The sequence below is a fragment of the Achroia grisella genome, unplaced genomic scaffold, assembly GCF_030625045.1.
Source record: "Achroia grisella isolate CSIRO2021 unplaced genomic scaffold, CSIRO_AGI_Agris_v1 utg461, whole genome shotgun sequence".
NCBI classification, from domain to species: domain Eukaryota; kingdom Metazoa; phylum Arthropoda; class Insecta; order Lepidoptera; family Pyralidae; genus Achroia; species Achroia grisella.
In genome coordinates, this window is record NW_026712871.1 from 1,516,075 (window position 1) to 1,538,235 (window position 22,161).

Consider the following 22,161-nt stretch of genomic DNA (forward strand, 5'->3'; position numbering starts at 1 on the left):
TGTATTTTAATAGAAATATTGGCACACAAATAGACTTGATTTTATAGAAATGGTAAGTTTTATATCAATAAAATGATATATTTACAATCTAGTGATAGAATAGTGGATATGACTACATTAGATCTAGTGATATCCACAGATAATAAAAGGTTTACAAAAATTGGCGCCAAAAATGACACATGCATAGATACAAAATCCGAGCACGAATGAAATATACATTAATAGTAAAGACATGGAAAATAAAATTTGATTTGATTTATAACAAATATTTGGTAGACTAGTTATAATAAAAAAAGGAGTTATTTTCTATCATTGACATATTCCTTCTAAGCAATCTGTTAAATGTTTTGTTTTATAAAGCGCGCGCAAATTGGCGGGAAACAATCAAATAGTAGAAAATGACATTCTTTTTTTAAAAAAGTCAAATTGAATTACAGATACATTATCAGAAATATTAAAAAATTGTTAAAGTTATCACATACATTAGCCTATATTTGTTATTAAATAAGTTTTTTGGTTACAAATTAAACACAAATACCTCTATAGCAATAAATTACTTATAACTATTTTTTTTTATTATCTACCCAGAACATATTAATCCTATACAATTAAATAGGCATAGTAAAACACTTACATAATAATACATCACATTTGTTTAAACTCTAAGTTTAAATATTTAATTGTTCATGTTAGTTAATATCATTTATTATAAAGATTTTCAACTCTTATTTTTTATTTTTATAAATGGAATGTTATTTAACTTTTTCTACTTTTAGTACAAAGGCAAAAGAACATAGACTACAGTGATAATGTAATAAGATATATTTTAGCATAGACCATAGATAAAATTAAATTTTATTGAGACTTTACAATTTTCCTTTAATAAAATTCTTTTTTTTTTTTATTTGTATTTTCATATAAAACAATAAATAACAATAAACGTAAACATCTAAATATTTGATAGATATAAAGATTCTTTTAGGAACCCTAATATTGGATTAAAAATAGGTTTATTTTTGTTTTGGTTACATTTACTTTTAATAGCATTTTTTTATTATTCTAATACTGTTGGCCGCAGCTGGTCTTTACAGCTTCAACGTACGATAGGGGCGAGTGCAGATGGCACTCCAAACCAAAGGAAGGACTTATGGAGCAGCTGAAGGACAACTCCCGTCTAACGGATACGATTTCAGTCTGAGAGTATCGCTAAACAAGTTAAATGTGAATAGTGGGGCACAAGATGATGGTTTTAAGCTTTAAAAATGACGGTACTTCCATACAACCCTTCATCTCCCCTTTCAACCCCTTACAACCCTTTTTTGCATTAAAAAGTAGCCTATCTCAGGATGTAAATTTCATTTATATCGGTTCAGTACGTTTTGAAAGCGCAACAGACAGACAGACAGAGTCACTTTCACATTTATAATATTAGTAATAATTATTGATCAATACTCAATATTGTAATTTAAAATACAGATAATATTATCTGTAATTGATAGATATACCTATCTAGATAAATATATGTAACATAACATAAAATGCAATTGTTATTGTTAGACGGTAACTAAGGATGTTGTATTCAAAATAGGACTGTGTAGTTCGTGAATGAACTAGTTCAAAATAGCGCTCCCGATGAACTGCGCAAACTCGCAAACTTCCGCTCTTTAGTTCGTTTGATAAAATATTCCAGTGTGAACTACGAACTAATTCGCAGACTTCGCTCTTTAGTTCATTTGATAAAATAGTATAGAGGTCTTGGATAATAAACGTGATCAGTTACAAGCAAAAGGATACCACGATACATAGATTGATGGTTCCTCGCATAATGAAAACATTTGTATTCATGAGTAAGATTGTTTGTATCGGTCTGGGTGTTTTCTATGTATATTATTTATATATCTATATAAAAATGATTTTAATTATTTCTATCGATTGTCTAGTAATACAGGAGCTCTACTTAACTCGGGACTAGATTGCTTTGTATAAATTGTCTAGGATTATGATTATTATATTTATGACCTGTAAAAACTTAGACACAATATATTTCTAGCGTAGGAAAAAACAAGATATTTATAGGAATACAGGCTGGTTACCTAGCCTTTTTTTAACTCGATTTGGGAGCGCACGAACTAAAAAAGGAACTATATCGCGGTACACCTGTAAACGAAATTGAGCATATAACTCAAGTTGGGAGCGCACAAACTAAACACGAACTGATTTTCAGCAGACCTGAGAACGAAATAGAGCATCTAACTTAAGTTGGGAGCGTACGAACTAAAAAAATAACTAAGTTACAGTATCTTTTTGAACGAAATTGAGCGTCTAGTTGGTTCAACTTAAGAAAAATGAACTAATTCGCAGTAGACCTGAGAACGAGATAGAACGATCAGAGTGGCGAACTAAACATTAAAACGAAGTGGCATAAGTATAAAATTTAAAATTCTATTTCATCTGCATACAGCTTTGAACGAAATTTACAGTCTAACTCGAGTTGTGAGCGCACGAACTATATTACCGTAGATCTGAGAACGCAATAGAACGAGCAGAGTGGCGAACTAAACATTAAATCGAAGTGACATAAGTACAAATTTAAAAATTATATTTTATCTGTACTTACGTATGTAAAATGTATAATTATAACTGTAAATGTATATTTAACATATTGGGGCCATTGTATTAACAAATATGGAGATAAAATTATCAACATACGATACTACCAACGTCATGAATTACTGATTAATGCCAAATACATTTCCAATAATATTTATACATTTGTCTATCTATAAAATATATGTTGTAACACTCTTAAATATACTTGACTAGATGTTGTTTCAGGATTTGAACGTGGAGTGTGGTTATGTTGATCTTATTAATATAATAAACACGAAAATTTGTGAGTATGGCTGCATGGATTTTGTAATCTCAGGACAATTCACAATGTCATCTAGACCCAAGTTAAGCTAGCTAAAGCTTGTGTTATGGGTACTAGATAACTGATATATATACATAGATATTTTTTTTTGTAAATACATACATATTATGCATAGAAAACACCCAGACCGATACAAACAATCATACTCATGAATACAAATGTTTGTGCCGTGCGAGGAATCGAACCCGTGACCATCGGTCGTAAAGCGGTGTGCTTGACCGCTAGATAACCGAGGTCGTCAAATGGATGAATGTTTGTTACTCTTTTATGCAGAAACTACTTAATAGATTTTGTTACAATAATATAGCTTATGCATCAGAATAACATATAGACTATATTTTTTATACTGAAATTTAACGCAGATGAAACCGTGGGCTCTGCTAGTTAATATTATAAACGCGAAAGTTTATGAGTATAAATGGATGTATGGATGTTCGTTACTCGTTCATGCAAAAACTACTGAAAGGATTTTGATGAGACTTTACTGCAATATAGCTACATCAGAATAATACATAGGCTACAAAATCACGCGGGTAAAACAGCGGCTAATATTTTCATTTTTTTTTATTGGCAAACAAGCTAACGGCTGACCTTATGGTAAGTGATACCCGTCGCTTATATATATATATATATATATGTAGATGCATCATCTGTCTTTATGCGAGCAGCTAAGGAGTGGAAATCTCTACCAGCGTCTATTTTTCCTGCCTCTTACAACATTGGGTCTTTTAAGTCAAGAGTAAATAGGCATTATTTGAGCTTGCGTGTAACAGCTTAGAGCACATCATCACTTAACATCAGGTGAGATTGCGGTCAAACGCGCTCAAATTATGATAAAAAAAAAAACAAGTCATCATGTCATCATGTGATGACCGTGATACATCTCATGACTTGCCTCGTACCTTGTCATATCCTGTAATTTCTCTGCCATATCTCAACCTCGACCTAAACACATCTTACAAAGCAAGAATTTGTACATACTATCTCGCGTGAAATACAAAACGTTACACGTTTTCAGTCAATATGATGCATAGATTAATAAATATCTGATAGTTAAATATTTGTGATAGTGTAATATACTTGGCCGTAAACAATTATTATCGGCTTAGTTGTTTTTATCTTAACATAGATGTATGTCGTTATACCTTGTACATTTAATTTTTATTCAACGATAATACATAACCTTATGAAGTGTTGAAAGAGTGATTTCAATGATTTTGTAAAGTATTTTTAGGTTATTACGCAGACGAGTTTCTGCAAAATTCTATTTCTGTAACAAGTTTAGTGTATTCCTATACAAAATTAAATAAAACAATCATGCTTATAGCGGAAGTAGGTGATTGTTCGTAACGCCGGCTATTGACCCCATTGCTAGCAATGTACCATGTTAGGTTGACCTCCACGTAGTTCCCTCTGGAAAGCATCGTGATAAATTCTCGGTGAATTATAAATTACCCGAAGACTTTGTCACTATGTGCTAACTGACCTAACTCATGTTCATCTTATAATCCTCTACTGGTATGTCTTATGTCCTCCGCTAGCGTATACCGTTATTGAATTCCTGGTGAATTTATCACGATGTGCTAACTGACCTGACCTCATGTTCATCTTAACTTCCTCCACTGCCAGCGCTAAACCAGCGCCAGCACTATTCCATTATCATCCATTAAAAAAAAACATACTTATATCATATTGATAATAATAGTTTATTGTTGATATGAATAGAAAATGATATCGTAATAAAAAATCTATTTATCAGACGATTTGCGTGCGAATTACGTATAAACAGTTATCATGAGTCTTTTTAATTATAACAACTTATATACGTTTAATCGTTTGATTAAGTCCAAGGTACTATGCGATTTTGTAATATCAATCATGCGATGCAAATTCTAGAGCTACTCGCTGATGGAGCACCAGTGGAGGATGATGAGATGAGAAGTCAGAACAGTTAGCACATCCTGGTGAATTACTATTATAAAAAAACATTGGACGCTGCTTAAAAACCATCAGGACGTGGGACGCTCCAAAAATAAGTCTTGTACTGGGAAAACGGTACGGTTGGTAATTCTAGTTAATAAACTATTTTTATGAGTGATATTGGAATGGTGCACCCGCCTGCGCTAACGGTTCTGACAGGGCACCAGTGGAGGATGATAAGATGAGAAGTCAGTTCAGTTAGCCCCTCCTGGTGAATGACAAAAATGCATGGCAATGTTCATGCACGGGATTCTCATTTTATGTTAGACATAAATACCTATATAAGTATAGAATGTAAAAAACTGGCTTGAAAAAAAAAGAAAATCAGTTGAGTTTCTTGCCAGTTCTTCTCAGTTGTATCTATATAATTAGACGGTAGGGAAAAAATGTTAATTACAAAAAAAAACGTTATGAACGTGATTCTTTTAGCAGCTGTTGTTCTACTTGAATAAATAATTTTTTAATTTGAAATCACAAGGAATTTCTTACGATAGTTTCTAGTGGGGGGCGTGGAATTTATCACAATAGTTTCTACCGGGCCCGTGTAAAGTCTAACTAATATAGTAGCAATGGAATCACTAATACCCATTATTAATTACTATGTAGCTTATCAGGCTTCTCCTGAAACAGCCATAGTTAACCTTGCAATAATTTATAATAGACTGAAATTATTAAAATTTATACTTATACCACTTTGGTATTTCAGTTATAACGTATTTTTTTTGAAAAATTCTAATACTGTTGGGCGTAGTTGGCCTTTAAGCTCACGGAAAGACTTCTGAAGCGTCTGAATGCCAATTCCTGTCTGAAGTGCAGTTAGATTTATATCTGACATAGAAGTATATAGTTGAAACTTATTATGTCTCAATATGCTGGTCTCCAGAACAAATCAAGGACCATGTGACTTTACTACTGTAAAACAAATATGCAATAATCCTATATTATAATAAATAGCTTCTTTTTCGGACTACTCTAATACTGTTAACCGTAGCTAGCCTTTACAACTTCACCGGACGATAGGGGCCGGGTGCAGATGGCACTCCAAACATAAGGAAGGACTTATGGAACGGCTGAAAGCCAGCTCCCGCCTGACGGAAACGACTTTAGTACACCTACACCGTAACACTAGTATATGTACGTAAATTTCGAATATCTGTTGTGGAAACAGCGTGTGAAGCTTTAAATGAAATTTTTGTTTTAATATATTTAAAACAAAAACTTTTGATTAAACAAATCGGTATTAATAAGGTGGTAACATTATTTGAAAATTAGACATTTACACCTGTCAATTTAGTCTCCGGGATTAAAAAATAGTCTGATTTGGTTCTGGCCCTGGACCAAAGGGGCAGTTTTTCTCTTACGGGTACAAAGTCGCGAGTTTAACTAGTAGAAATACAGTTTCGGTATTTAGAATCAAGAAATAACAGAAGCCACTGAATAATGTTCAAAGAATTGTCACGTACATGGCATAGATAAGTGTCTGCGATAGGTACATACGTATTTCTATCGAAGTATAAGAGACCATAAAACGATGACAATAGAGCCGAAATTCCAACTACACCAGTAATAGAATACAGTAATAAAAATAAATAACTTGGTCCTTGGTTTTAAGGTAAAGGATTTTTTCATTGTAAACAAGTTGACTATTTGTATGGTGATAACGTACTTAAATTATTTACATATCCTTATGATTGTATGACTGTGTATATAGCGACATATAAAAAAAATAAAAAAAGATGTCTTCCATAATGGCGCCAATACAATTAAAAAACATTTGTCTTATTTTTTCTTTTTTTAAATTAATGACAATTTCCTTTGCTAAGGATATGAATACTGTGATATTTTTTTTAATCTGTTTATGCGCAAATGGAAAATATCTGTATAAAATTTTATTTTAATTGTAACTAAATCTTTTATTATAAGAAGTTGGTAACATCGTTCATTTTGTTTTTCTCTATATTGTGTATAATTTACTTAATTAAAAACCTGTAAACAATACCTACGATACCATCGCCTGCTTACAAGTAAAATGTTTTAATTATAAATACCTATTAGATATTTATAGGTTATTATATTTATCAATTTTCTTTTCAGATTTCAAGGTTATAAAATTAGTTATTTCATATAAGAATTACTGTGAATTTAATTACTATTAGCATAAACAGTTATTAAAATATGTATTTTTTTTTATTATGTAACGGGAAGGATAATCTGACTAGCTGTTAGGTGACAACCATTGACTGAACAACCCGGATATAAAATAATAAAGTCTAGGCTATGGCTATATATATCTTTACATTATACCTTGTATTTTCACTGCTGTATACCCTACCTTCAAGCCAAAACAATTAATAAAGCAAAGCTGGCAGCTGAAGTAGGTACGGCACATAGTCGTAAACAGGCGATGTGTATACTCCTTGTTTAATAATTAAATAAAAATAAATAAAATCTATATCTACCTCACAAACCTGTGCTAGTAATTACTATATAAATGATATTACACCCAGATTACACCTAGAAATAGCCCCAAATTAAAATGCATTATGTTTGACTATATGCAATAATTCAACTTTACGCACCAAATGACAATATATTACAAACATAATTGTGTTTATCATTAATATGACAAGAAGCAAGCTGTTCGAGACTGTGTTTGCTTCGAATGTGGTGTTGAAAACCACAAAATTTAAAGGCTACATGCGCTCACAGTACCTCTCGCTCGTGCTCGAGTGTAAATATACCAAATAACCTAGCAAGACAGAGACAGCTGTCATGAATAACGTTAAGAATTGGAAAACTTTCAACCTCTTAACATCTCTGTGCAGCGTTTCATAGTTTGACTGCAAATTGTTTAATGCCTTCGTAACTGTATCTTGTTTCTCCGGTGACTTACCATCCACTACTGTTCCGTTCCTTGCTATCTCTTTCTCGGGGAAGAGACACTTCAAGCGATACTCGTCCACTTTGCTGCCAGTCGAATTCTGCCAGATGTCAGCTAGTTCCTTCGGAAGCAAATCTGTTTTTGGAATCTGTACAGACATGACGAGGAACCTATCCTTCGCAACTGTACGTAGCTGGAAACCAGGTTGAACCACGATTAGCACTGTTAATGATGATCCACTAGCTAATACGCCAGAGCTGGGACGAACACGGAACTTGTCGGGTGAAGTTGTTCGTATTTTGAATGATATTGCACTTGCATCCATATTAGTTATAGTGAATTGACCTGTGACATCATCATTATCGTGTTTAAATACAATTGTATCATTCGGATTCAACCGTAACATCTCACCAGGAGAATGCTGGCTGTCTCCCTGTTCTGCGAACGTCACTTTCTTTGGTGTTTGCTCCGTACTTCTATTCTCCGGGACGAATTCATACTTATAATCGTCCTTACTATTTATCGCTTCAGCCAATTCGGGTGGCACAACATCCTTCAAGTTATCCTTTCCGACAAACTTCATTCGTTCCACAGCCTTCGCTGGCAGTAAGGATTTAACAACTTTAAAAGCAGCAGACAACACCCACGGCATTTGATAAATAACAATATAATTCAAGAACGCAGGGTAGTAATACTTGAACATACCAATTAAATATTTTATAAGTTCCATGTCCATGTTACTGAGCCCGCAGCCATCCATATCGAAGAATAAAGTAATAGGTTTTCCATTCTCCTCTCTTTCTATCCTATCACACCAGTAAATGATCAACTTCTTCAACTCTTCAAAGTCCTTTTGACCTTTTATATGTAGTTTTGCTTTTAGAACGAGTAATAACGACCCGTCGACGTCTCTACCCCTAGGGTAGAACGTCCCATCTTTGAGGTAGTCCAGACGAATAGTACTTTCATTAATATCGCTCGCTCCAACAGTCTTTCTCCATGTTAGTATATCCCATAGCATGTCAGCGGCGGCTTGCGGCGACTTCCCCTGGTGGGCTAGAAGCCTTTTCATATACCTATCATTTTTAACCCGCTCTAAATCGACAGGGTTAAACTCCCCGGGTGGATTCGGTACACCTTCTCTTAGTTTCTCCTCGAAAACCGCTCGTACGTCTGCCGGGGTGGCCATTTTCTTATAAAACAAATTATTCTATTCAAATAATTAGTTATGGCTAATAGATTTCACAGATAAATAAGTTTTTATTTTAATTAATGTAATAGATAATAATATAAAGGAAAGAACTTTGATACACACTTGTATTAATTGCACTTGACAGCGCACTTGACAATTTTGACATTTAAGTTGAATAATGTTGCTAGTTATTTTTATTTGTTACACCTAATGTAATTGTTACGGATGCCGTATAATTTTGAAATACAATTATTTTCTGCATAGTAAGAATAGTACGATAACTTTCTGAACCTACACCCTCTTTGAAAATAATTAAGTAAGAAACAAAATAGCTTTTGTTTCTTACTTACAACTTCTTCAACAAACAAAACAAATGTATTACAATTTCATATAAAATTATAATAAAATTAGTATTCACAATTAAATTTAGCGTAACTTAAACATTATGCCATATTTCAAGATTTTTCTTTTAGCTTCACCTGATGAAACAAAATCATTAGTTCGTTATGTGATAGTCATCATTCTAGTGGCACAGATGTCATCATTAAAAAACAGACCAAATTTGTTCTTGTTCCTACAATCAATACCATAGTCAGTTATAGAAAATATAGATTTAATATTGAAATAATACACAAAAACCTTTTATTAATTGTAGAAAATATTAATTGTATTAGTGTTTAGATGTTGAAATGTTAATATTTCAGAAATACTAGATAATTTGTATCAAAATCAATATGGTTTTAGTTAAACATATGGTTTTAGAAATTAATTAATGAAAGAATTAACAAAGGTATGGACTTTAATGTAATTAGTAGATTGCTTTATACGTAAAGTCCAGGTTTATTGTGGGCACACGTGACACAGTGCTCTCTGCAAGCGTCTTTAGGTCTTATTACTTCGAAATTAAAAATTACAGTAACCGTAAAATTATATTGAGTTATAGCAACACTGGTGGTGTGATAAGAAACTGATAATTGATATACTTATTACCCACGTACCAAAATACAGTAATTAGTAATTAATTGATAATTGTTACATTAAATAGATCGGCCGGTACTAGGCAATGAAGTTATATAATTGAAATATTCATACTCGTTATTAGGGTCAATGTACATGAAATAGATGTGTACATTACACTTAACATGGCCACTTCACTTTTTTACATGCGTGTGACGCTTTTGAATTAAAAAAAAAAATTTCAATAATTTTGTATAGGTTTTTATTTGCTCATACCAGACATAAGCGAATATTAAATATGTACTTATACTTACCGAATCTTGTTTTATCGAGGTTTTTTACCGCGATGCTGGCAAGTATACGGCCCGTCCGATGGTAAATGGTTGCGACCCTTAAAACACCGGTAGTAATGGGGACAAGAGCCTCATTGCTCGGAACGGCGGGCCGTCCTCCACGCGGCTAGAAACTATTATGGTAGACACCTTATAAAGTATAATAGACAAGCTACAGCCTGTTTTTTTCAAGAATTATTTATTAAAACGATGTATTGCAAATATTTACGTTAATAATCTCAATTTTTCTCAACAATTACAAACCATTCGGGAATGATATTCATGTATTTGATTTTTCAATCTTTGACATCCGCTCCGATCGATCCCCCGTACAATTCAAACGGGGATCGAAATGACGACCACCTGAGCTGAGGTTCGAACCCCTATCTTTGTCCTCAAACTAAAGTCGTAACCGTCAGGCGGGAATTGGCCTACAGCCGCTCCATAAGTCCTTATTTTGGTTTGGAGTGCCATCTGCACTCGCCCCCTATCGTCCGGTGAAGCTGTAAAGGCCAGTTGCGGCACTAGGTAGTCCGAAAAACTTTTACATTATTTTGATTGCTCTCGTTACATGATTATTTTTTGTAGCAGAGAAAAAAAAATTCAAAGAATGATCTTATAAAACATAGATTTACATGGTATAAGAAAATTGGAGTGATTTAAGACTAAAATTTTCCAGTGCAGTGGTTAATTTGTTTTAATTGCAATAAATAAAATATTTAGAATATATTGTACGTTGACTTCAATAATGACGCCACGGAATGTTCGAGAAGTCTAAAATTGTATATAAAATAACATCGATGTTCTGTGCCTGACGTTCGAAATTTGAAATTTAAAATTTTATTTTTAAATAAAGTAAAGGGCTATTTGCGATCGCAAACACTAAGCAAGAAATGGCGGTAAAGTGGTAGTTAAATAACAAAAAAAATATTTTCATACCCATTTATTAACATTACAATAAATAATTGTTAAATAATTTACAATTCTATAGTATTTATATAACATTAAATTCAAATTCAAAAATCATTAATCATGTAGATCTTCCAGCTAGCCGCTTATGAACATCTAATTTTTTATATTATATTTTTTCCCTACCGTCCAGTTCAATATATACATCCAATTGAGAACTGGTAATAAACTCAATTGAATAACAATTGAAACAAATTATATTTATATATAACTCAAAGGTGACTGAATAGTGATCTATCAACGCACAGCCCAAACCACTGGACGGATCGGGCTGAAATTTGGCATGCAGGTAGATGTTATGACGTAGGCATCCGCTAAGAAAGGATTTTGATTAATTCTACCCCCAAGGGGATAAAATAGGGGATGAACGTTTGTATGAAACTTTGCCAATTTTAAACCGATCAGGCTGAGACTTTGCATGCATAAATCTACTATGACGTAGGCATCCCCTAAAAAAGGATTTTGATAAATTCCACAACTAAGGGGATAAATTAACTTTGAATTTGAATTTATAGATTTAATCAAAATTTTTAAATATCTAACTGTAAATATAAATTACTTTAACAAATCGTCCATTAATAACTTACATTGAACTAATGGTACTAAGTTATTACTTACGTTATATTTTAATAAATAAATATGTTTAAGGGGAGGACCAGAAAATACAAAAAAACACTTCACTTAATTTATGGGCGCCCCTTTACGAGTATGACGGTTTCATTTATATTATTCTTACTTCCATTCCATGGAGAAAAAAAAAAGATACTATGGAGTAGAGCCGTAAAACGCTGACTTTACGTAATTATAATAGAATAGAAAATCATTTATTCAAATAAACTTACATTGAAGCACTTTTGAATAGTCATTACATTTTTTTAATTTACCACTCGTTCGGAAAGCTGTCTCATCACAAGAAACTTGCGTGTTGCTATTTTAAATAATTTTATTATTACTTTAGATTTTTAAGTTTAAGTGTGTGAATACAAACCACCAATTTGCACTAATTCAATTAAATACTCAAATAGAAAAAACATTGAATATATAACCAACTGGTTAAACAATTAATAAGAGGATCAGTCATAGTCATTAGAGCAGACCAGTCCCTACAAGCAGCACCTGTTCACGAGTATGACGGATGAGCCATCACTGCACTCGACCATATTTTAGGGAGCCCAATGACCCGGGCCACCACGCCGCCACAAGTCTGGACATTTTAGTGAGCATGACTACTCAAAACACTAGACTACGTCAAAGCTACTTAGAAAACTGTAATTACTTACTAAAATAATTACATAAAAAAAAATACCAAATAGAGGAAATGTCAGAAAGGCGAGCAAATGTAGAAATAAGCTATAAGGCTTGTGTTCTAAATTTTTATAGGCCTTAATGAACGAGAAAATCTCCCCCACAACCCTAACTTCAACCCCCCCCCCTCATAAGTCCGTTACTAATGTACTAAATCAGAGGGGGGACGGCGAACTCCAATCTTGTATCATTCAATGACTAAAGGGTGGAAAGATGATGATGATGAAACTTATATGGACGCCAAAAACCCCTTACAACCCTAACTTCAACCCCACAAATACATTACTATGGACTAAATTGTCGAACTCCAATCTTGCATTTTTCAATGGCTGAAGGGCAGGAAGATGATGATGATTAATAGCACCAGAAGACAGACAGACAAAATATATCACAATAAACCGGAACCCGCAATAACTTCATCATAGCCTTGAAATGACGTACTCGGGCTGAAAAGAAAAAAAGTTATATGAGATCTGAGAAGCAACAAAACGGACATACATATTGTCATGGCTGTAAATATAAATGGGATTTTTTTTGGGATTGTTTTATTGCTTTGAGCTATTGTCAGGTGCCTAAGTAAGACCTGTTTAGGTCTCTGTCTGTGTAGGTCCTAGGTGTAAGTGTCCTATAGATCTATGCTCGCCCTTTTTCAGAAAAATAGTCAGTCATCTATACTTATAATTAAAATTGGAGTGTCTGTTTGTAACATTGAAATAACCGTTTTTTACTACATGCATATGAATATAAATACGGTACATACATCAAAGTAACATTTTTTACAATTTTTGTCTGACCTGACCCGCGACTTCGTCCGTGTTGAATTTTTTTACTTTATTTTTCTAAATTAAAAGTAGTCTAAGTTACTCCTTATTACATCAGCTACTTGCCAATAAAAGTTGTGAGAAAATCGGTCCAGCCATTTTAGAGATTAACCGAAACAAACAGATAGACAGACAGACAGACAAAAATTGTAAATTATGTTATTTTGGTGTATGTACCGTATTTATATTCATATGCATGTAGTAAAAAACAGTTATTTCAATATTACAAACAGACACTCCAATTTTTATGTATAGATCCCGCTACCAAGACCCGTCAGGGACAAGAATTGAAGGATATTCTTAGGAGTTATAGTTTTTACCTCCTCAGGAAAGAGTGTATACTTTCCAAAGGAGATATTATTTGTTTTTTATATATTTATAATTCTTTATTGCACCAATTAATATAATTAATTAAATTAATTACTTTATTTATTTTTTTTTTTTTTTAATTTTTACTACTTAATTAATTAAATACTTACAAACACAGAATACTTACAGAGACAAACCAATATGAATCCTTTTTGAATACGAGTTTAGCCAAGAACCCCATCTCAGACTCTGGTGCTATTGCATGTAAATGTAGATGTTTGACGCTGGTGAAGGGGGGCCAGTGATATCCGAACCTTGCGTCCTCTAACGATAGCTCGTTCTTGACTATTTGATCTTTAGCCACCGACAGCATATGGGTCACTGAAAATTTAATAAAACATAAATTAAACCAGTTTTCTCGGGACATAAAGAACCAATTTTATTGTTAAGGAGGGCAATTCGAAAATGGCGAATATACACTTTGTTAATATTATATGGAATACTAGCTGTACTCGTGACTTCGTCTGCGTGGAATTTAACGTCATTTTTATAAAATAAAAGTAGCTTAAGTTACTCCTTATTACATCAGATATCTGTCAAAAAAAGTCTCATGAAAATCGGTCCAGCCATTTTAGAGATTAGCCGGAACAAACAGATAGGCATACAAAAATTGTAAAAAATGTTATTTTGGTGTATGTACCGTATTTACATTCATATGCATGTAGTAATAAAAACTATAATGTGTACTCACAATACAAATAATTCAATTTTTTTTATTGATTATTCAATACAAAATTGCATGGCAATAGTAGTTCATGCATGGGATCTTCATTTAAAATGTTCATAAATAATAATCTCAGTACTATTCACAGAGCGCCATCTAGACCCAAGCTGAAGCTAGCTAGAGCTTGTGTTATGGGTATTAAATAACTGATACAAATACATAGATTTTTATTTTCATAAATACATAAATATTATACATAGAAAATACCCAGAATTACACAAAAAATCATATTTATGAATACAAATATTTGTGTTCTGCAAGGAATCGAACCCGCAACCATCGGAAGTAAGCTAAGGAAGTGCTACACCGCTAGACCATGGAGGCTGTCAATATAATAATGATTAATTTTAATTTGCGGACGTTATAATTTCCTTTTCATACTGCTTTCTTGATATATGATTGCGTAGCGGCTTTTGTAGTGATTGCCGCATGCATCCTCATGTAAAGAGCGAATATTGTATCTACCATATAATAAATTTAAATGAGTAGCTATGATGAGGTCGAGTGGAATGAGTAGTCATGCTCACTAAAATGTCCAGACATATGGCGAGGTTGGCCGGGTCATTGGGCTCACTAAAATATGGTCCAGCCCAGTAATGGCTGGCTCATCCATCATACTCGTGAACAAGTGCTGCTTGTAGGGACTGGTCTGCTCTTATCACTACAACTGATTTAATCTTATTGTGTTTTTATATTTGAGCCTAAATGAATTAGTGTTGGTTGGTAGTTTGTATTCACATGTTTCGACTTGTAAAATGTGAACCTACAAGGATTGTTTAAAAGAGCAACACACAAGTTTCTTGCTTATGCTTCTTGTGATGAGACAGCATTCTGAATAAGCGGTAGATTTAAAAAAAAATTGTTGACTATTCAAAAGTGCTTAAATTAAGTTTATTTGAATAAATGATTTTCTATTCTATTCTAATGTTTTTAAAGTAAGAAGTTATGATGAATGTTTAGAATTTATAATGTATTATTAATGCTTGGATTAAAGGATTTGTATGCTGGAAACAGCAGAATATGATAAAATTTATATTATATAATTACTACCATTGTACATACCATATTCTAAGAAATAAATATCTTTTTTAATTATTTTCCTTCTCAGCTTTCACTGGTAGTTATGGTATGTACTGGCCAAAGTCAAATATGTAACAATGTTACATTTTTAAGTGTCATATACTATGAATATCGGTCTAATCTGTTTGAAGAAATTTTCTGCCTAAGTTGTATGTATTTAAGATTACAGCCTATTATTAAAAGTTAGACATAGACACCTAAATAATTAAACAATGTTAACAGACTTAAGAAAAATCTGTTGTATTACTTGGCACTTTTTTCTTGCCGCAATTAAATCTATAATATACAGAATGGGACTAAATAAATATATTAAAACATAAAAAAACTTGACTTTCTTAAGTGGCTAAATGTCCAACATAAATTATTTTAGATTTGATTTACATAAATAATAATAATAATAATCATTATCTTTAATCTCAAACAAAAACTTATACAATTGCTACCCATCATTGCTTAGTATAAAATAAAGTTGCTGTCACTGTCTGTCCCAATGACTTAAATCTTTAAAACTACGCAACTGATTTTGAAGCGGTTAATTTTAATAGATAGTGATTCAAGAGAAAGGTTTATATATATAATACATGTACAGCCGTGCGAAGTCGGGGCGAGTAGCTAGTAGAATAATAAAATCTAAAAGTTACGAAGGAGACAAAACGGTCTATAAGTCATAAAGATAGCAGTAAGCGTGTTACAGATTAGAAACTCTTACCTAACTCCTTATCAGCAGAAGTAAGTGATTTCGCATCTGGAATATGTCGTTTTGGCACTGTAAGTATATGATATCGACTGGCCGGTTTTATATCCCGGAAAACACAAACTTCATTATCCTCATACAATATTTCAGTGTTTTCTAACTTGTTAACAATGTTACAGAATATACATGATGTTTTCACCGGTGTAGCGGCCGTCATCTTCTGTGGAATTAGAAGATATCTTAAAACAGAAGCCAGTTTAATTGGTACTCGTTGAATTCTAGTATAGAATTTTAGGAATATGTCAATTTAAGTACTAGCGATATATACTGTAGACAAACCAAATAGTAAACGATGAGAAAAGACCGTAACTAAATTTCCTTTATCAGTAAGGATGAAATTAAATTAATGATAGAAGTAAGTAATGTGATAACAATTTGCACATTTTTTATATGTTTTACGGCTCTGGCAACTGGTCGTTGACTACAGGTTAAGCCTTTAAATTGCGTTAAAAGTAATATATCTTTCTTGAAGTTGCATTATTGTTTTTATTGGTTCCTTTAATAAAAAATTACTACTAAAATAAATAGTTGTAGGCAACTGTATTATTCTTTGCAATTATTATTAAAATATTAACATCTTTCTTTAAACAAAGAATCATTACACGTACCAAAGCACTATTTTAAAAATACCTAATAACCTCAGTTATATTTCCTGATAACAGGAATAATAAATTTAACTTTTTACACTGTTATCGTAATTTAAAAAATATGTAATTAAATTTTTTAAAACACTTTTATCGTCCAGATATGATTGATAACACAAAAAAAGGCAGGCAGGTGGCAGGTGTCACAAGTGACAAGTAAAGACAATCTGTCAATATCAACATTTTTTTATAGCAAACCTTTTCAGAGCTTAAGAATGAAGTCATACAACTATATGTATTGAAGTAACAATTGTTGAAAAACTCCTATTTGAAATGTGTAGACATAGGTACAATATAAAAAGTCGTATGCGTGGGTACATCTCCTGTCTCACCTATTTCTATTCGGAATCTGTGTTCCGGTTGTAAGGTACAGATTAAGCAGTCACTGATACTGGTCATCCGCACTTCCTTAGGGGGGGAGGGAGGTTAGGTGTACGGTAGGTCCCCTAGGATAGGGCCTCAGGGCGATCCCCTTTGCCCCGAAATTAACTGACTTACTTAAGCTATTAAGCAATAAAATTAAAGGACGAGTGGCATGACATCTTAGTTCTTGGACGGTAGGAGTATTACTGGTATAACATACTCATATTTTTTGAGGATCTATTAGGAAAAATATAATATTGTTTATATCTTTTTTAAAATATCAGTTTTTAGATACCTACAAAATATGTAGAAAATTGAAACAATTCTTAGTTCATTCATGTGGTAGGTAATTCTACCCTAGTTTTAGCAATGGAGCCTAATACCCTCTTTGCTGGCAATAAACCATGCCCATATCAGGTTGACCTCCATGCGATCCCCTCTTTATACCATCGTCACTATGTCACACAGGTTAATATGAGCACAGATAATATAATATGTATATGAGTAAACTAAGCTGACCTCAAGATCATCTTGTCATCGTACTCTCGTAGGCAGTTCACGATTGCATTGTCATCCATTAAGAAAAAAAAACCACAGATTTCTGTTATTTTTTAATAAATACCACAGATGATATGACACTGCCGACTTTCCCGCCAAATTTGAACTGTGGCGTTGGTATAACACATTTCAATTTCATCTTCTCCGAAAAGTGCTGTATTAATTCTTGGTCTGTCCAATTACACGATGTTATGACGAAGAGTCCTGGACATAAACAATAATTAAACTTAAATGATGAGAGTCGCTACATAATATAGTGTTTAATGTAGTATAAACCGGTTGCTAGTCTATACTTATAAATAAAATTGGAGTGTCTGTTTGTAATATTGAAATAACCGTTTTTTACTATATGCATATGAATATAAATACGGTACATACACCAAAATAACATTTTCTACATTTTTTGTCTGTCTGTCCGATTTTGATGGGACTGTTTTGGCAGGTAACTGATATAATAAGGAGTAACTACTTAAATTTTAGAAAAATTCTTTTATTTCAGAAAAATAAGGTTAAATTCTACGCGGATGAACGTGTGGGTACAGCTTGTCATTAATAAAACTGATATCAACTCACCATTGTTAGATAGCATATTTGTCACTTGTTCTAGATACTTCTGTCTGTTCTCCTTTGGATTGTCTGGATTCAAACTGACTGCATCATAGGTTCCTTTATCATGAACTATGCCATATTCTGTACCAAGATTTGATAGGTCATCTTTTATTATATCAAACAGCTAAAAATATATTACAAAACAATTTTAACTTTTCTTAAAATGAGATTATAAAAAATTTGGGCGTGGTAATCACTAAAAGGGGATATTTATCTATCTTTCAATTTCACTTACTGATTGATTGAGGATGGGATTGTTAGTACTGTGGACTGATGACCCCACTGGTAGCAATGTACCATGTCAGCTTGACTCTCCAGGCAGCTTCCACTGAAAACCGTTGTCATAAATTCTTGGTGAATTTTATGAGAGTCATGATGGGCTAACTGACCTGACCTTATGCTCATCAGCGCTGCTGCATAGAGGACAAATGAGCTTACGGCTCTCATTATATTGTGTTATGTACTAAAGTGGGTACTTTGTAATAGAGTCGAGAGATGTCATTCTGGCCAGTGTGATTTGTGCTTCTAAATATGTTTTTTAGTGAGTATATAATATAGTGTTTTTTTATGGATGATTATGGAATGGTACACCTGGCTGCACTAACGGTTTATGCTGGTGGGACACCAGTGAAGGGTGATAAGGTGAACATGAGGTTAGGGCTGTTTCCAAGGGTACCATGTGGAGGTCAACACGGTACAGTGGTTGTATAACATGGTAGTCTAGATATTGGTCCACATTACTAACAATCCCCCATGTAGAAGAAGTTGCAAGGTCAGCTAGTACCTTGTATTTGATTGATGGAAACTCCTCCTTTGTGATCTTCTTAGCTAACATAATAGCTTCAGGGCAATAATCAACACCTATTAGATTGGTAAAGCCTCGTCTTGCTAGCTCCAGCAAGGAATATCCATTGCCACAACCTGAAGATCAAAAAATTGTAACCGTAATTTCAAATTCAAATTCAAAATATCTTTATTCACGTAGTTCTATTACAGAGTCTTATGATATATGACCGACCTCGGTGGTCTAGTGGTCTAGCACACCGCTTTACGACCGATGGTCGCGGGTTCGATTCCTCGCACGGCACAAACATTTGTATTCATGAGTATGATTGTTTGTATCGGTCTGGGTGTTTTCTATGTATAATAAGTATGTATTTACAAAAAAAAAAATATCTATGTATTTGTATCAGGTATCTAGTACCCATAACACAAGCTTTAGCTAGCTTAACTTGGGTCTAGATGGCGCTGTGTGAATTGTCCTGAGATTATTATTATTATTATTATAAACCACAATAATATCAAATCTACTATCAGTTCGGAGTGCTTTCAAGCTAAGAACTGACAAGAGACTCGGCTCGTATTCTTTTCAAATGAGCTTGCACATGTTTACAATCATCATCATCATCATGACTGCTGGACATAGGCCTCCCCAAAGATCTCCATGTTTACAATAATACAGATTAATTTGTAAAATCAAATTAGAGGGTGTAGAGTGACCATGAGCATGTGATATTGCCAATTTTGTCAAAATAATAGTGTAATCGCTTAAACAGTTATTATTACTTAGGTAGTTTTTTATTCTGAGACAGAATTCAGGTTAGTTATCACATAATGGCAAGTTCACTGGGAACTGGCACTTTTTTTTTATGGATGATAATGAAATGGTGCACCAGCCTGCGCTAACGATTTACGCTGGCAGGGCACCAGTGGAGGATGACTAGACGAATATGAAGACAGGTCAGTTAGCCCATCGTGACAAATTCACCAGGAATTTATCATGATGGTTTCCAGGGAGAACCGCGTGGAGGTCAACCTGACATGGTACATTGCAATGGGGTTATCAATCCACATTACTAACAATCCCTTTCCCCTATACTCATGCATTGCCAGTCTAGACTACAAATGCTATAAGCACTTCCTGTATCATACCCAGTTCCACAGTTCTCAGTACAACAATCTTTACGGGCTATCTTTATGGTACAGCACGCCTCTTTATTTCTGATCATAAACGACTAGCAGCAAGCAACAATAGAATAGTTCGAAATTTAAAATCTAATAATTCTCCTTCTAAGGCACAAAACCATAGAGACGGTGTATTAAGTTTTAAAATTACCTAAATCAACAAAAGAAATATCCTTATCGATCCCACTAGTTGATATCCAATCGATAACCCTCTGCGCACTGTCCTCACCAAACCACACTTCACCAGGGTCGCCGTGTTCATCATAGTTGATTATCTCAGTCGTGTACGCTTTCTGCCAGTAATCAAATGTTCCCAACTCCGATGCGTTTAATTCTGAATCGTCCATTGTCTAATAGTTGAGGAATTAATAAGTATCTTCTTCTAGCTCCGGCGATTTAAGGCACTTTTAACAAATGAAAAATATTGAATAGCGTGTAACATTTAATAATTGCATGTCGGCATCACAGAGTAATTATTTACTAAATGTTTGCATTATCTGTTATTATAGAATAATAATTGTTTGTTTTGATTTGAACAATAACTAAAATAGGATAGATTGATGTGTATTACAATATAACACGATTTTTACAATAATTCTTTGTTTGATTGGTTAACTTTTAATTATTTATCTATTTCTTTAATTTCAAATTATTCTGTATGGTATTTACAGCTGGACTTGACACTTCCTGCTTGACAGCTAAATAGTTGCAATTATCAAAAAATAGAATGATCTACGAATTCTGCATGTATGGTAGTAATTTTTTAGTTACAGTATATTGTGATATAAGTACGTTATGATAATTATAACTTATACATAACCTAGTACATAACACACAGGTTAAACAGGTTATCTTGAAATTGTAATACTCAAATGTTTTCTACAAAATCGAAAACGAGTCTAGTTCAGCATGTGGCAATTAATGTTAATAAACGTAATAATGTATCTATTAAAAATTACAAAATAGTATAATCAGGTTGAAATAACTGGCCACACCGTTCAATTACTGTCAATATTCTACCAGTTCTACCACTAATAAGTAGGTAAATGAGTCGACTGAACAACTATCAATTATTTTTCGTTTCTTCCGCTGTTTGCGGTATTGTGCTTACGTTTTTGGCACATAACTGTTTAATTCATCAATTTAATAACATGTGACAATTTCTACGGCCTAATATAAGTGTAGAAAGATAAATTCCAATCGCTATAGTCCTAAATAGGATGGACAGTAATAAAAATTAATTATTTATGTTAAAGAAAACGTATATTTTAATGGCAATCAATATTTTTGAGTCATCGTGTTAGAAATTTTTCAAAAAATACAATTTATTGTAAATTGTACTTTAGATTTATTGTGTATATGCCCAAGTAGTTAATAAAAGTATTTTTTAAAAAGACAATTTTTAATCTGTGAATCTCTAGAAGGTGATATTTATTTAAGTGTTGAGTGTTTTTTTTTTCGCGTAAGTTTTTTAATTTGTCATCTGCGAGTGCAAGGAAAAGGATGTTATTCTGATTTATTGGTAAGTAAACACATTAAATACAGAATAAATATTTTTTTTAGAGAATTTTGATTCAGCACTTATAAAATAATAAGAGCTCTATCAAGTATATTTATTATTTTATCGTGTAAAATTAAATTATATAAAAAAAATCTGTATTCAATTAAACGTAAATTTAGGCACATTTGAATAGATTTTTTTTATTCTACGTCTCAATAGGAATTC

At 32.9% G+C, this 22,161-nt stretch overlaps 4 protein-coding genes across 4 annotated transcripts in view; 1 reads left to right on the forward strand and 3 right to left on the reverse strand.

Moving 5' to 3' along the window:
* Nucleotides 1-7,605: 7,605 nt before the first annotated feature.
* Nucleotides 7,606-8,982, reverse strand: LOC131845316 (motile sperm domain-containing protein 2-like). Its single transcript, XM_059194364.1, has one exon. The coding sequence runs from the start codon at nt 8,980-8,982 to the stop codon at nt 7,606-7,608; it is 1,377 nt and encodes a 458-aa protein (XP_059050347.1).
* Nucleotides 8,983-12,424: 3,442 nt separating this feature from the next.
* Nucleotides 12,425-16,690, reverse strand: LOC131845314 (adenosine 5'-monophosphoramidase HINT3-like). Its single transcript, XM_059194362.1, has 4 exons — nt 16,576-16,690; nt 16,252-16,456; nt 13,866-14,059; nt 12,425-12,994 (listed from the first exon to the last, which is right to left on the reverse strand). Exons 2-4 carry the CDS (start codon nt 16,451-16,453, stop codon nt 12,968-12,970), a joined length of 423 nt encoding a protein of 140 aa, XP_059050345.1. The 5' UTR covers nt 16,454-16,456; nt 16,576-16,690; the 3' UTR covers nt 12,425-12,967.
* A 1,217-nt stretch (nt 16,691-17,907) lies between these two features.
* Nucleotides 17,908-21,120, reverse strand: LOC131845319 (EEF1A lysine methyltransferase 2). The gene is made up of 4 exons (XM_059194368.1): nt 20,587-21,120; nt 19,255-19,391; nt 18,435-18,594; nt 17,908-18,065 (listed from the first exon to the last, which is right to left on the reverse strand). Exons 1-4 carry the CDS (start codon nt 20,780-20,782, stop codon nt 17,908-17,910), a joined length of 651 nt encoding a protein of 216 aa, XP_059050351.1. The 5' UTR covers nt 20,783-21,120.
* Nucleotides 21,121-21,491: 371 nt separating this feature from the next.
* The window catches only part of LOC131845347 (alpha-1,6-mannosyl-glycoprotein 2-beta-N-acetylglucosaminyltransferase), a 51,952-nt gene continuing 51,282 nt past the window's right edge, over nt 21,492-22,161 (forward strand). The window contains exon 1 of the mRNA XM_059194396.1: nt 21,492-21,957. The gene's annotated coding sequence lies outside the window, so the exon portion shown is untranslated. The remainder of the gene's footprint in view (nt 21,958-22,161) is intronic.

Bases quoted from the DNA above. Each gene is read 5' to 3' on its own strand.
- LOC131845316 (XM_059194364.1), bottom strand. From the start codon at position 8,982: ATGGCCACCCCGGCAGACGTACGAGCGGTTTTCGAGGAGAAACTAAGA.
- LOC131845314 (XM_059194362.1), bottom strand. From the start codon at position 16,453: ATGACGGCCGCTACACCGGTGAAAACATCATGTATATTCTGTAACATT. The intron at 14,060-16,251 runs GTAAGAGTTTCT...TTAAATTTTCAG, and splicing joins TTCTGCTGATAAGGAGTTAG to TGACCCATATGCTGTCGGTG. The intron at 12,995-13,865 runs GTAAGTATTCTG...TTTTCTTTTCAG, and splicing joins ATTCATATTGGTTTGTCTCT to CCCGAGTACGTCATTTCAAG.
- LOC131845319 (XM_059194368.1), bottom strand. From the start codon at position 20,782: ATGGACGATTCAGAATTAAACGCATCGGAGTTGGGAACATTTGATTAC. The intron at 18,595-19,254 runs GTACTAGCTGAC...ATATATTTTTAG, and splicing joins TTCCATCAATCAAATACAAG to CTGTTTGATATAATAAAAGA. The intron at 18,066-18,434 runs GTGAGTTGATAT...GTTTATGTCCAG, and splicing joins AAATATGCTATCTAACAATG to GACTCTTCGTCATAACATCG.